This window comes from Abramis brama, assembly GCF_963993115.1.
Source record: "Abramis brama genome assembly, chromosome: 25".
NCBI classification, from domain to species: domain Eukaryota; kingdom Metazoa; phylum Chordata; class Actinopteri; order Cypriniformes; family Leuciscidae; genus Abramis; species Abramis brama.
The window spans coordinates 28,571,042-28,584,833 of record NC_139987.1 but is presented as its reverse complement, the minus strand read 5'-3'; the positions used below and the strand labels follow the sequence as shown (position 1 = coordinate 28,584,833).

The following is a 13,792-nucleotide window of genomic DNA, read 5'->3' as shown; positions in this document are numbered from 1 at the left end:
AAAAATGAATTATATTTGTTTTCTCAAGTCATTTTCCTATATTAAATTAAATTAAGTTTATTTTTATATTTATATATTTATTCTGGTTTAGAAAGAAAATACTAATAGATGCCAGATACTGATATTAAAATGACATGTGGATAAAAATCAGTTTCTTTATATTTAGATAATCATTTGACATTTTCATTTCCTTTCCTTTTACTGAATGGTATGAACGTTTAAAATATGACAAGTATATATCAAATAAATTAATAAAAACAGCGGATTAAAAACACACTTAATGAATTATATCTAATTCATGAAGAAATGTAATGTTATGTGACTGAAGTTCGCTGGTGGTTTATGGTGTCATAGCGCCACCTATCTGAATCACATGATCATTACAGAAATATACACTTACATAAAACCAGCATGATCTCAGAGTAATGTATGTAGAACAACATTTAAAGTTTATAATAATAAACACAAAATGTGTTCAAGATAAATATACTGCAAAATCAATGTTCACGACACAAAATCAGATATAAGCTTGAAGCATTTGAATTTATGTGGCTCTGATTTCATCAATATTTGTATAAGAGTATTCATTTTATTTAAAGATCTCAATGAGAATTAGCATTTCTGTTAAATCTTTAGATTTTTAGCTAATTTATCTAGTCTTGATATCAGATAGACTGATATACTGTATTTATTATGTGCATATATAGTTATTTCACTGTTAGGATGCAATAACTGGATAGGATAAATGATGCATATTGCATTTCAATTTTTATTTTATTTTAGTAATATCATGACATTCCCTTCAGCCAATAAAGTGACATAATTTAGTGACATCAGAAAATACGCTCATAGTAAGAAAGGAATGAAGAGGAATGTGAGTGAAGTTTCAGACAATTTTTCAAAAAAGAATTTACCCTAATAGGACAAAGTCAGTTATAAATGATGCACGCTAAAAAATGTGATCTGTGATCTCATAATTTGTGACACACACACACACACGCATGCATGCATGCACACACACACACACACACACACACACACACACACACATGTGGTTTGCTTTTCTCAGTCAACTCATAGTGGGTTTGCATCTACAGAGTGTTACTCCAGGTCATGGTGATGGTGGCTTTGGTGTGTGCTGGCGCTCTGCTTTTCGTGTTTCTGTTTCAAGTCCTCAAGCACGGCAGTCGCAGTAACTCAGGTGAGATACAGCGCTAACAGAACATGTCTTTGTCTTCAAAACATCTTCTGTTGAAGTTCTGCAAGAGTTCAATAAATCGATAATTAAATCGTTATGTTCTTATCAGGTTCTGCTCCTCACCGAAGGACAATATCAAACCCAGTGCAGCGACGACAGCAAATCTCATTCAGAATTAATAACGTTTTAACATCAGTGTTATTTTAGAATCATTGAGATACTATTTTTATACACATCAGGGCCATATTCCAGGATGACCATATCAAGATTCATCTCTTAATGGAAATAAATGTTGTGATGTTTTGGTCAGGATCTTGTATTGTATTGATGAGTCCAGCACTCTGTAAAGTCTCCTCCAGCACAACCTAAAGACTTTTAAACTCTGGACTCAGAGGAGCCGATCCATGTGTGGAAATGATTCTTCATGCTCCTCCAAACCATTCTTTCACAATCTGAGCCTGATGAATCTTGACACTGTAATCCTGGAATTTGGCCATGATGTGTCTTCATACATGTTTAAAAGGAAAAGCTACAAACTCCATCAATTAGGGTTAGAAAAACTGTTGCCAAACATATAACATCCTAGAAACATAATAATCACTGCGATAATGATCCAATCATAGACTCGTAATATATTTGCCTACTTAAATCCAAACAGCGACTTTTTTATTTTTTTTGCCAGGCAGTGTATATTATATATTAGCTGTTATCTGCTTATAATTTATAAATTATATTTATTTATTTTAGGATGACTACCAGAGAATAAGGCTTGTATAGAATCATTTTTCTCATTTAATGTTTTATTTGAAAAGGAATAAAGAGAAAAATCTGTCACGTGGACCCTTTAATACACAGATAAAATGTATAAATTATTACAGAAACAACTCTAGACTCATTTATTAATTACATATTGACTGTTTATTCATGTCACATGAATATAATCCATTACTTTCTGCAAAATGGAAACTCTTACAATGCGTTTCATTTTTCATTGGTAGTTGTGAGGTGGATGTGTCCAGCGATGGGACAAAAGTTCAAGTTTAGCTTGTGCTTCATCTTACTGTGGCGGCTTGCTGTGGCTACAACAGAAATAAGACACACATTTACATAAATCAACACTACAAATGGTACAAATAATCTCAGAAAAAATTATATATTTCTGTCAGTGAAACGACTCATATAATCCATCTTGTAACAGAAAGAAAAGACTGTTTAGTATCTGTTGAGTTGATTGACTACTGAGGACATTTTTTTATTTTCTGATGAAATTGAGAAGACTTGAGAAACTTACTGACAGATTCTTATATTCAGAAGAGCCCGACTGGGGAATAGCAGGTCTGGGATGGACAGTCTATGGCAAAAACACATTGATTATTTATTATCTGACTTTTGAATGCACAAACTCTTTTGCACATGTAGTTTTTGATATTTCTCTTACAGTGAGTGTGTCGTAGAGGTCAGATGATCTGGACTGGTCAAGAGCTGCATATGTGCCTTCACTAGGATCAGGTCTGGGATCGTTCTACAGGGAAACAGAGAGAAGGATTCACCATTTAAAATTTTGGGGGAAAAAGGGGGGGGGGGGGGGGGATGAATGTTAAAAATTATAAATTGTTACCATGACAATCAAAAGTGTAATCACTCCACAGTCTCTACTCATCAAACCATGTACAATCTTGAGTATATATATATGTAACGATAACCAGTGAGAGTGCCTGGGATTACCATCAACCAACCCGGACAATCACCACACATCCACAGACTCCATTCCCCATAATCCTCAGTTCAGACTATCATCCATTATCACTTTCACCTGTGTCTCATTACTTTGTTTACTCACCCTATAATAGCCTGGTTTTCACATTCATTCTCTGCAAAGTCTTGTTTAGTGTTTGTACTGCAATTCTGAGCGTTTGTCTGTTATTCCCGTGTGCTTGGTTTTGATCTCTGCCTGTCCTTGGATTTTCCTTTTTGCCTGTGACCCCTGTGTCCCCTGTGACCCTTGTGACCCTGTGACCCCTGCGACCCTGTTACCCTGTGTCCCCTGTGACCCCTGTGTACCCTGTGACCCCTGTGACCCTATGTTCCTGTGTCCCTGTTACCCTGTGACTCTGTTACCCTTTGACCCCTGCGACCCTGTTACCCCTGCGACCCTTTTACCCTGCGATCCTGTGTCCCTGTAACCCTGTGTCCCTGTTACCCTGTGACCCCTGCGACCCTGTGTCCCTGTGACCCTGTTACCCTGTGACCCCTGTGTCCCTGTAACCCTGTGACCCCTGCAACCCTGTGTCCCTGTTACCCTGTGACCCCTGCGACCCTGTGTCCCTGTTACCCCGTGACCCCTGCGACCCTGTGTCCCTGTTACCCTGTGACCCCTGCGACCCTGTGTCCCTGTGACCATGTTACCTTGTGACCCTGTGTCCCTGTTACCATGTTACCCTGTGACCCCTGCGACCCTGTGTCCCTGTGTCCCTGTGTCCCTGTTACCCTGTGACCCCTGCGACCCTGTGTCCCTGTGACCCTGTGTTCCTGTTACCCTGCGACCCTGTGTTCCTGTTACCCTGCGACCCTGTGTTCCTGTTACCCTGTTACCCTGTGACCCTGTGACCCCTGCGACCCTGTGACCCTGTGTCCCTGTTACCCTGTGACCCCTGCGACCCTGTGTCCCTGTGACCTTGTTACCCTGTGACCCCTGCGACCCTGTGTCCCTGTGACCCTGTGTTCCTGTTACCCTGTTACCCTGTGACCCCTGCGACCCTGTGTTCCTGTGACCTTGTTACCCTGTGACCCCTGCGACCCTGTGACCCTGTGTTCCTGTTACCCTGTTTACCCTGTGACCCCTGCGACCCTGCGACCCTGTGTTCCTGTTACCCTGTTACCCTGTGACCCCTGTGACCCCTGCGACCCTGCGACCCCTGCGACCCTGTGTCCCTGTGACCTTGATACCCTGTGACCCCTGTGACCCTGTGTCCCTGTGACCCTGTGTTCCTGTTACCCTGTTACCCTGTGACCCCTGTTACCCTGCGACCCTGTGTTCCTGTTACCCTGTTACCCTGTGACCCCTGCGACCCTGTGACCCCTGCGACCCTGTGTCCCTGTTACCCCTGCGACCCTGTGTCCCTGTGACCCTGTTACCCTGTGACCCCTGCGACCCTGTGTCCCTGTGAACCTGTGTTCCTGTTACCCTGCGACCCTGTGTTCCTGTTACCCTGTGACCCCTGCGACCCTGCGACCCTGTGACCCTGTGTCCCTGTTACCCTGTTACCCTGTTACCCTGTGACCCCTGTTATCCTGTTACCCCTGTGACCCCTGTGACCCTGTTACCCTGCTACCCTGTGTCCCTGTTACCCTGTGTCCCTGTTACCCTGTGACCCTGTTACCCTGTGACACCTGTGACCCTGTGTCCCTGTGTCCCTGTTACCCTGTTACCCTGTGACCCCTGTTACCCTGTTACCCTGAGACCCCTGTGACCCCTGCGACCCTGTTACCCTGCGACCCTGTGACCCTGTGTCCCTGTGTCCCTGTTACCCTGTTACCCTGCGACCCTGTGACCCCTGTGACCCTGTTACCCTGTGACCCTGTTACCCTGCGACCCTGCGACCCTGTGTCCCTGTTACCCTGTGACCCCTGCGACCCTGTTACCCTGTTACCCTGTTACCCTGTGACCCTGTTACCCTGTGACCCTGTTACCCTGCGACCCTGCGACCCTGTGACCCTGTGTCCCTGTTACCCTGTGACCCCTGCGACCCTGTGTCCCCTGTGACCCCTGCGACCCTGTTATTGTTTGGACTGATTATCCGGTCTTTTTTGACCTCTTGCCTGTTTTCTGGATTGTCTTTGGATTATCCTCTGTTCAAATAAACTGCATTTGGATCCTCAAGCTTCGTGTCTCAGAGCAGTACGTGACAATATATGTGTTCTACATGTACAAAGAAGCTGTAAATGATTTATTAGTATCATTCTGTGGTTCTTTGGCCATCTCACCTCATACTCGTGTATTGCAGATCTACAGTTTATCCTTTTCTTCCGACTGTTAAAAAAAAAACGGAAACAAGTCATTTAATTGTTTTGTGCAATATTCAAATGTACTTTTGCATTAGTCTAAAAGCAAATTATATTACTATTTGTTGATACATTTTTATTTACATTGCATATAGTATGATGGTGATCATGATAGTGAATATTGCACATGCCACTGCGATCATTACCCAGACGAGCAAACCAACATTACTATGATCTGAAAGAGGGAGAAGATCATAATTAAATCTACAAACTATGAATGACACTAAGACATTCTGTGGTGGGTCTAAAGCAGAAATCACAGTCAATGTTTAGAGGATTTAATGTCACAGTTACTGAACCATCATGAACTCACACATGATGCTTGTGACATTTGTGACGTTTATAATGTTTGTGTATAACGGGCATTTCCACCTGCACTAGTCTGGAAGAGAATTGCATTCACTCATGATGAATGCTAATGATTTTAATCAAACTTACATTATAAACAGAATGATGATGATGATGACGATGACGATGAAGAATCCTAAACACGCCACAGTGATCACCAACCCGACGGGCCAGCCATGACCATAATGCACTGAAAGATGAAGAATTTGAGTTCAGATTAACTCTCAAAGCTGCATAACTGTCTTGAACTCTTTATAAAATAAAACCTTCATCTGTGACAGTTACAGCGTCTGATCTCTGAGATGTTGACTGTGAGCTTGACAGCAGAAGCGTCCACTCTGTATTAGGGATGGGAATCTCTAGGCATCTCACGATTCGATCGTGATTCTGAGGACTGCGATGATAAAACGATTATTGATGCATCTTTTTTTTTCTATACAGATTTTCTTTTTTCTTTTTTACACTTTCGAAACATTGCAGCTGCACTGCGAGCACAACTGAGCGCGAGAGCATCATTGGCTGTGCTGCGGCAGCTGCAGGAACCTCTGGTGAGGTGACTCTGATGCGCAAACCAATCGGGACGCTTGGCGCCCTGGTGCGTCATAGCCCGCCAGTATGGGCGTGGTCAGAGGCTATATATTGGCGAGACTCGCCTAGGCACTTCGCTGACCCCCAGAAGCATCTCGCCGCCATCGACACGACATTCAGCGGGACGGAGCTTCTGAGGACGCCGGCTTCTTCGCCACCTTCAGCAAGCCGTGTCGCTGTGCCATCCGACGCGCATATCCTTTTTCACTGCTTAGTGTGAAGCGCAAGAAAAAGCGCCGCTCACAGAGGGAGCCTGAGCGAGCTGAGACGAGCAAGCTCACGCCGGCCCAGTCCCTGCGTGCCTCTGTCTCTCTCCAGCGTTCTCCCTCACCAGTCCTGTTTACACAGGCCGACCAACGCCCCTCTCTGCGAGCGGCGGACCTTGTGTCGTTCGGGGCTTCGGACGAGGAGGAAGAGGATAAGGACAGCCTTTCCCTTGCGGTTTCGGACCGTTTCCGGCCCCCCGCCATCCACACAAGACAGCGTGAGAGCCAGCGTCGACTCTGAACTGCTTCGTGTGCTCACGAAGGCCGTGGCAGACCTCGGGCTGGACTAGTCTCCACCCGAGCAACCATCACACAGCAGGCTCGATGAATGGTTCCTGCAGGGGCGCTGGCAGACCCCCCAGCAGAGACCCGCTCCCTTCTTCCCCGAAGTCCACGATGAGCTGACTAAGTCGTGGAAGGCACCACATTCAGCTCGCATCAAGCCCTCTTTCTCTTCGGCGCTCTCCAATGTCGACGCCGCTAAAGAGAGACGCTACGAGGCGATCCCACCCCTTGAAGAGGCGGTGGCTGCCCACCTTTGCCCGTCTTTGCCGCGGGATGGAAGACCAAAGCTTCACATCCCTCCAAGCCTTGCCGCACTACATCTGCCCTCGCTGGTCGTGCTTACGCCGCCGCCGGGAAAGCAGCGTCGGCGCTTCATACGATGGCTGTGTTACAAGTCTTCCAGGCCAAACTTCTCTGCTCTCTGGATGAGTCTGGACCTGATCCGGACACTTTTAAAGACTTACTCAGCGCCACTGATCTGGCCCTGCGAGCGACGAAGTCCACAGCCCAAGCCATCGGCAGGAGCATGGCCAACCTGACGGTGCTCGAGCGACACCTGTGGTTGAACCTCACAGAGATGAAGGATGCTGACAGAGTTGCTTTCTTGGACTCTCCCATCTCTACTTCCGGTCTCTTCGGCCCGGCTGTCAAGAGCTTTGCTGAGTGCTACACGGAGGCGCAGAAAGCATTGCAGGCGATGCGCCACTTCCCCCCAAAGCACTCCAGCTCGGCGTCGAGTCACCACAGGAGAAATCCTCCTCCTCAGCAGCCCAAGTCAGCGCCGCCGGTCACCCAGCCCCGCCCAGCGGCTGAAGTCTGTCGCCGCTCCCGCTCTGCTAGACGCGCTCTCCGTTCCCTGAGAGGCGGGGTCCCCGACCTAAGATTGTGTTGGACCCTGAGTCGCGAAAGCCATCCTAGCTACGGGGAGAAAAAGCGAGATTTTGAGTCCCACTGAGGCCGGATCGATCGCTCTAAAATTCTCCAGACATTTTCCAGCTCCCTCATAGGCGGCTGGAAATGTACAGTCAGCAGCAAACGAGTCTGCCGCGAAGCATGCTCGCCTGCAACCAAACGCCGTTTTTACAGTGACACAAATGATACAAGAAAAGAGCTCTTTCCCCCATGTGTCATATGTAGGTCATGTGCCCGCTATAAAGTCTGCATACCTGCACATAAGCACGGTCCCCACAGTAACCAATTCGCCACCACATGCTGCGAATTTGACAAATGTAGAAGGTGTGCCCACCACAAGGCCCGCACCTCCACACTCAAACACTGTACATGCAGTCTCAAACACTGTGCATACAGTCTCAAGCCCCCCGCCAGCTCATGCTGCTCATGTAGTTTAGGTGCCCATTATAACATGTGAGCCTCCACACACAAGCACTTCCAATATGGTGTCATCCTTTTCCCCTATTGGGGAAAGAGGGTAATGAACATAGACCGTGTGCCCACTGCTATGAACGCACCGCAATATGTGAAAACCCACACCATAGGCGCTATAGAGGGCTCGCGCTCACTGAGGCGCGCGCCTCTGTGCATGAACGCCGTTCACACGGGCGGGGAAACACTAGACAGTCAGTTGGCCGGGCCCTTATCTCACAGTGCCCCGTGCCCTGTACTCATCCAACCCCTAGCTATGAGGGCCAAAGCCTGGGAGGTTATCCCCGAAATATCAACTTGGGTGTTGAACGTAATAAAACGAGGTTACTCACTCCAGTTTGCTCGCAGACCTCCGCGCTTTCGTGCCAGGGTCGAGACAATGGTCGAACAGGGCGTGGCCCATGTGTCAAAACTGTTGAGAAAAGGAGCTGTTGAAACAGTCCCTATGTCACAGAGTGAGTCGGGCTTTTACAGCCGCTACTTCCTCGTCCCCAAAAAGGATGGCGGCCTCAGACCCATCCTAGATCTCAGACTCCTGAACAAAGCGCTTATGACGCGCCCGTTCAAGATGTTGACAACCAGACAAATTCTCGCGCAAATTGTTTTTTCTCAGTAGATCTGATGGACGCTTATTTTCACATCCAAATAGCGCCCCATCACAGACCCTTCCTGAGGTTCGCATTTGAAGGACAGGCTTATCAGTACACAGTACTACCCTTCGGCCTGTCTCTAGTGCCCCGTACCTTCACGAAGTGTATGGACACGGCGCTCGCTCCCCTGAGACAGCAGGGAGTACGAGTGTTGAACTACCTCGACGATTGGCTCATCTTAGCCCAATCGGAGGAGTTATTAATAACTCACAGAGCCTGGCTCCTCGAGCACTTAGAATGCCTGGGCCTCAGGGTCAATCTTGCCAAGAGCAAACTATCTCCCAGCTGGAAAATCTCCTTTCTGGGTATAGAAATAGCCTCACAGAGGCGCGCGCTGTCTGTTCGATGCCTAGCGTCATCTTTCAAGGCTCGCACCCCCCTCAAGAAATTTCAGAAGATGCTGGGTCTCAGGGCTTCGGCCTCACCAGTACTCCAGCTAGGGCTGCTGCGAATGCGTCTTCTTCAGCGCTGGCTGATACCACGGGTCCCAGCGCACGCGTGGCGATCTGGCCACTTACGAATCAGGGCGAGTCACGGCTGCATCAAAGCCCTAACTCTCTGGAAAGCGACCGACTGGTATCGGTCTGGCATGAGCTTAGGTGTGATATCGAGGAGAAAAACAATCTCGACAGATGCCTCCAGCTTAGGCTGGGGGGCCCTTTACGAGGGCAGGCCCGCCTCTGGTCTGTGGTCAGACCCAGAGAAGCGCCTACATATAAACTGTCTAGAGATGAAGGTGGTAGCCTTAGCTTTAAAAGCTTTTCTCCCATACTTAAAAGACCACCACGTCCTGGTCCAACAGGGCAGTGATGTCGTACATAAATTGCCAGGGTGGTATCAAGTCACGCAACCTTCACTGCATGGCCGAGAATCTCATTCTCTGGTTTCAGCACAACCTGCGCTCGCTAAGGGAGGCGCATGTACCAGGCGTTCTGAACCAGGCTGCTGATATGTTATCCAGACGCAATGTTCTCCCAGGAGAATGGTCTCTTGACCCACAATAGTTTCAGCTGCTATGGGAAGTCTTCGGCAGGGCGGAGGTCGACCTCTTCGCCTCAGAAGACAACGCTCACTGCCTAACATTTTTTACAAAGAGCAGGAACGCGCTCACCCACGACTGGCCGAGCCACCCTCTGTATGCGTTTCCCCCTGTCACGATGCTACCACAGGTCATCAAAAGGATCAGGGAATGCGGGTGTGCAGTGCTGTTAGTAGCCCCCCTCTGGAGAAGCCAGTTTTGGTACCCAGAGCTCTTACAGATGCTGGAAACAGCCCCTTGGCCGATTCCTCTGAGGAGAGACCTCCTCACGCAGGTGAAGCGAACGATTTCGCACCCCCGTCCAGATTTATGGGCCCTCCATGCATGGCCCCTCAACGGGTACCCGGGCATCTCCCGGATAAGGTGCTAAAGACCATTTCAGAGGCAAGAGCGCCCTCAACGAGGCGCTTATACGCTCAGAAATTGGCGGTGTTTGCTGGTTGGTGCACTGCACAAAACGTAGACCCTCAGACATGTGAAGTACCAAGTGTGCTCACATTTTTGCAAGAGCTGCTGGACGCGGGGCGCACCCCCTCCACGCTCAAAGTCTATGTGGCAGCCATAACAGCGCTTCACGCTCAGATGGCCGACAAACCGTTAGGAAGAAACTAACTCATTGTGCGTTTTCTCAAGGGCGCTAGGAGGCTAAACCCTCCGCGCCCACCGCCTGTGCCTATCTGGGACCTCTCCAAGGTTCTGGAATCCATGAAAGGTCCCCCATTCGAGCCACTCTGGTCTGTGGACCTGAAGTCGCTTTCGCTCAAAATTGCTTTTCTGCTGGCGCTTGCCTCAGTCAAGCGGGTAGGTGACCTACAAGCGCTATCCATAAGCACTTCTTGCCTGGAATTCGAGCCAAATGACTCTAAGGTCGTCCTTAAACTGAGGCACAGTTATGTCCTCTCCACTCCATTTAGAGCACAAGTCATTTCCCTAGCGGATCTCTCCTCACAAAATGATGAGAGTGACACGCATTTACTCTGCCCTGTAAAGGCTCTCAGAATTTAAAGGGGTTCCCATAGTGTAAGCTAGCCTTGCGCAATACGAGAGACCTCTCGAAAGGGAACTACTTGGTTACTAACGTAACCTTAGTTCCTTGAGATGAGGGAACGAGTATTGCGTAGTCTGCCGTGCTACTGTGCTTGGATCAGGGGTTCGCTTCAGTCGTTTAAACCTGAAGTGCCTAGGTTAGTCTCGCCAATATATAGCCTCTGACCACGCCCATACTGGCAGGCTATGGCGCCAGGGCGCCAAGCGTCCCGATTGGTTCGCGCGTCAGAGTCGCCTCGCCATAGGTTCCTGCAGTTGCCGCAGCACAGCCAATGACTGCTCTCGCGCTCAGTTGTGCTCGCAGTGCAGCTGCAATGCGTTTCGAAAGTGTAACTTCAGTATTCTCGAGAAAAGGAGGTTTTCCCATAGCGTAAGCTTACGCAATACTCGTCCCCTCATCTCAGGGAACTGAGGTTACGTTAGTAACCAAGTAGTTATCAATTAACATTTAGAAATTCGATTTTTGATTCAGAATCGTCCACGTCCGCATCGCGATGCATCTAAGAATCGACTTAATCAGAGAATCGAATTATCAGAATTTTTTTTTTTTAAATCTTATTACACATTTTTAAAATTACTAATATGGACTGAATTTACAGAAAATTAGGTTTTATCATGAACTCACACATGATGTTTAAAGTCACAGCATCAGAGTATTTCTCTCCATGTTCATTGCTGGACTTGCACTTGTATTCTCCACTGTCATCAGAGCTGATCTTTGAGATGCTGTAGATTCTTCCAGATCCTACAAGCGTTCCTCCTTTAATCCAGCTGATTTCTGCAGGAGGGTTTGAGTCACTGCTGCAGTTCAGAGTCACTGAATCTCCCTCCACTATTACACCAGATGGACTGATGGAGATCACAGGATTCCCTGGAGGATCTACAGGAGAAATATTTGAAATTTCATTTTTAATCTTCAGACTTCAAACCACAGACTTCATACCCGTCTCAGAATAGCTCAGAAGATAAGGACAGATTGTCCTCTTGTAATCTGCAATTGGTGAGTAGCTACTTTTGTGGCTCAAGCCCCTGATTATTGTCAAATGCCCCTGATATTTGTGAAGATTCACTCATATTATAAATGTCAAATAATATAGATTTTAATATAAATTCTTGCACTTAAAATAAATTCTTCACCCTAGTGAAGTGGTGATGAAAAATTGTTGTTAAAAAAAATAGGTTTGTTATCTTGTTATCTATTGATGCATTTAAAAATGTTCTTAGCACCCCCTCTGAACTGTATAATTTTATTATACTCTAAATAAAATAGACACTCACACATGACATTGAGCTGAACAGCAGATGAGAGTGTGTCCGTCTACAGCACAGCTGTATCTGCCTGAATCCTCTCTTCTCACTGGGTTGAGGAGGAGTGTGTTACTGAGGTTAGTTAATATCATCTGTGAGTTTCTGTACCAGATGAATGTGTCTCTGTCAGTCGGAGCGCAGCTGCTTTTACATCTCAGATTGACTGGATCTCCCTCTGTCACTCTCTCAGGAGACTCCACCTGAAGATCTGAACACAACACACACATTATATCTAGTGCTGCAGTCATACACTGATTATTATTCAACATAATGCACAGAAGAAGAGATGAACCTCATCAGAGTCACCTGTGACAGTAAGAGTCACTCCTGGATAACCAGTATATTTTCCATCAGGTTTATCAGTGATGAATCTGAAATAGTACATGTGTGAATCCTTCAGTGTCACATGACTCAGTCTGACGGTGCAGTTCTTCTGTTTATCTCCCAGATACTGAAGCCTCTGACTGTATTCAGGGTCATAGGACAGATCTGGAGGCTCTTCATCATCTATTACCAGTGTTTTGGTCCAGAACACTTTCATGATCTGATGTTCTCTAGGGTATTTATAAATGCAGCACATCATCACTGTTGAGTCCTTTAGTGCACAGATGTGTGACACATATCTGTATCTCACACCCCAATCAGCAACATCACTGAAAACTCCTGAAACACACATTAAAGGGATAGTTCACACAAAAACGATTGTTTCTTAATTACTGACCCCTCGTGTTCATCACATTCTTCTTCTTTTTTTTACACATTAAACACATTAAAAACATTAATATAATCATTATTGATGCACATGTATTTATTATACATTAATCAGAAGAATTTACACATTTATCTAAAGTTATTATTCTTTTTAATTTTAGCTCTGACTGCCTTTATTTTTTTACTTTATTTGGATGATTTTTCTTTCACAGAAATTTGTTTGTGAAAGGGGTTTTAACAGGGGGTGACGCACTCATGATTTGAAAGAAAGACTTTGAAAAGTGACTAAAGAACAATAAAATCTTCTCCAGCATGAGCGACTCACCGTGAATCATGAGCAGAAACACCAGAGGAAGAGGAGGAGCCTTCATCAGTGACATCACTACAAGAACAACAACACAGGATCACACACACAGTGAGCATTATAAAAACAATCTTTAGCTTTAAAAACATTTCCATAAACAATTTTTCATTGAGAATATTTCCTTTTGATTAGGTGAGTGGTTTCTACAACAGTAAATAGACTATAGACTGACTATATTCACTCAGTAACCAGCGTAACTCTTACCGTGTTCTGGCGAGTCTCTCAGGCGTTACACTGATCAAATTCTCATGGTTAACAGTGTTTATTTCGAAATGTTTGCACAGTAAATGTTTCTTCCTCTTTCTTCACTCATGCCCACACAAGCAACTTTAGACATCATGATGCAATGGCATTTATTGATATCTAAAAAGTCATTAAACCCAACATGTTTAACAATATGAAGAAGTTTGTCCACCACTTTGGTTGGTCTAGTACAAAGATTTATTAACATCTAGGACGTATTTACAGTTTCACTTGAATTTCCACATTTTAAGATTAAAGGGATGTTCAGATATAAATGTAATAATAATAAACGTGTTTTTT

At 46.1% G+C, this 13,792-nt stretch overlaps 1 protein-coding gene across 2 annotated transcripts; it reads right to left on the bottom strand.

Moving 5' to 3' along the window:
* Positions 1 to 2,017: 2,017 nt before the first annotated feature.
* On the bottom strand, positions 2,018 to 13,498 carry LOC311076087 (uncharacterized protein). 2 transcript variants are annotated; one of them, XM_084103974.1, is made up of 10 exons: positions 13,454 to 13,498; positions 13,211 to 13,267; positions 12,481 to 12,837; positions 12,145 to 12,382; positions 11,492 to 11,746; positions 5,699 to 5,798; positions 5,183 to 5,228; positions 2,637 to 2,720; positions 2,494 to 2,549; positions 2,018 to 2,277 (listed from the first exon to the last, which is right to left on the bottom strand). In XM_084103974.1, the coding sequence occupies exons 4-10, from the start codon at positions 12,146 to 12,148 to the stop codon at positions 2,256 to 2,258; spliced, it is 567 nt and encodes a 188-aa protein (XP_083960100.1). In that variant the 5' UTR covers positions 12,149 to 12,382; positions 12,481 to 12,837; positions 13,211 to 13,267; positions 13,454 to 13,498; the 3' UTR covers positions 2,018 to 2,255. The 2 variants fall into 2 exon arrangements, with proteins under 2 accessions (XP_083960100.1, XP_083960099.1); XM_084103973.1 differs by having other exon boundaries at positions 2,026 to 2,277; positions 2,490 to 2,549.
* Positions 13,499 to 13,792: the final 294 nt, after the last annotated feature.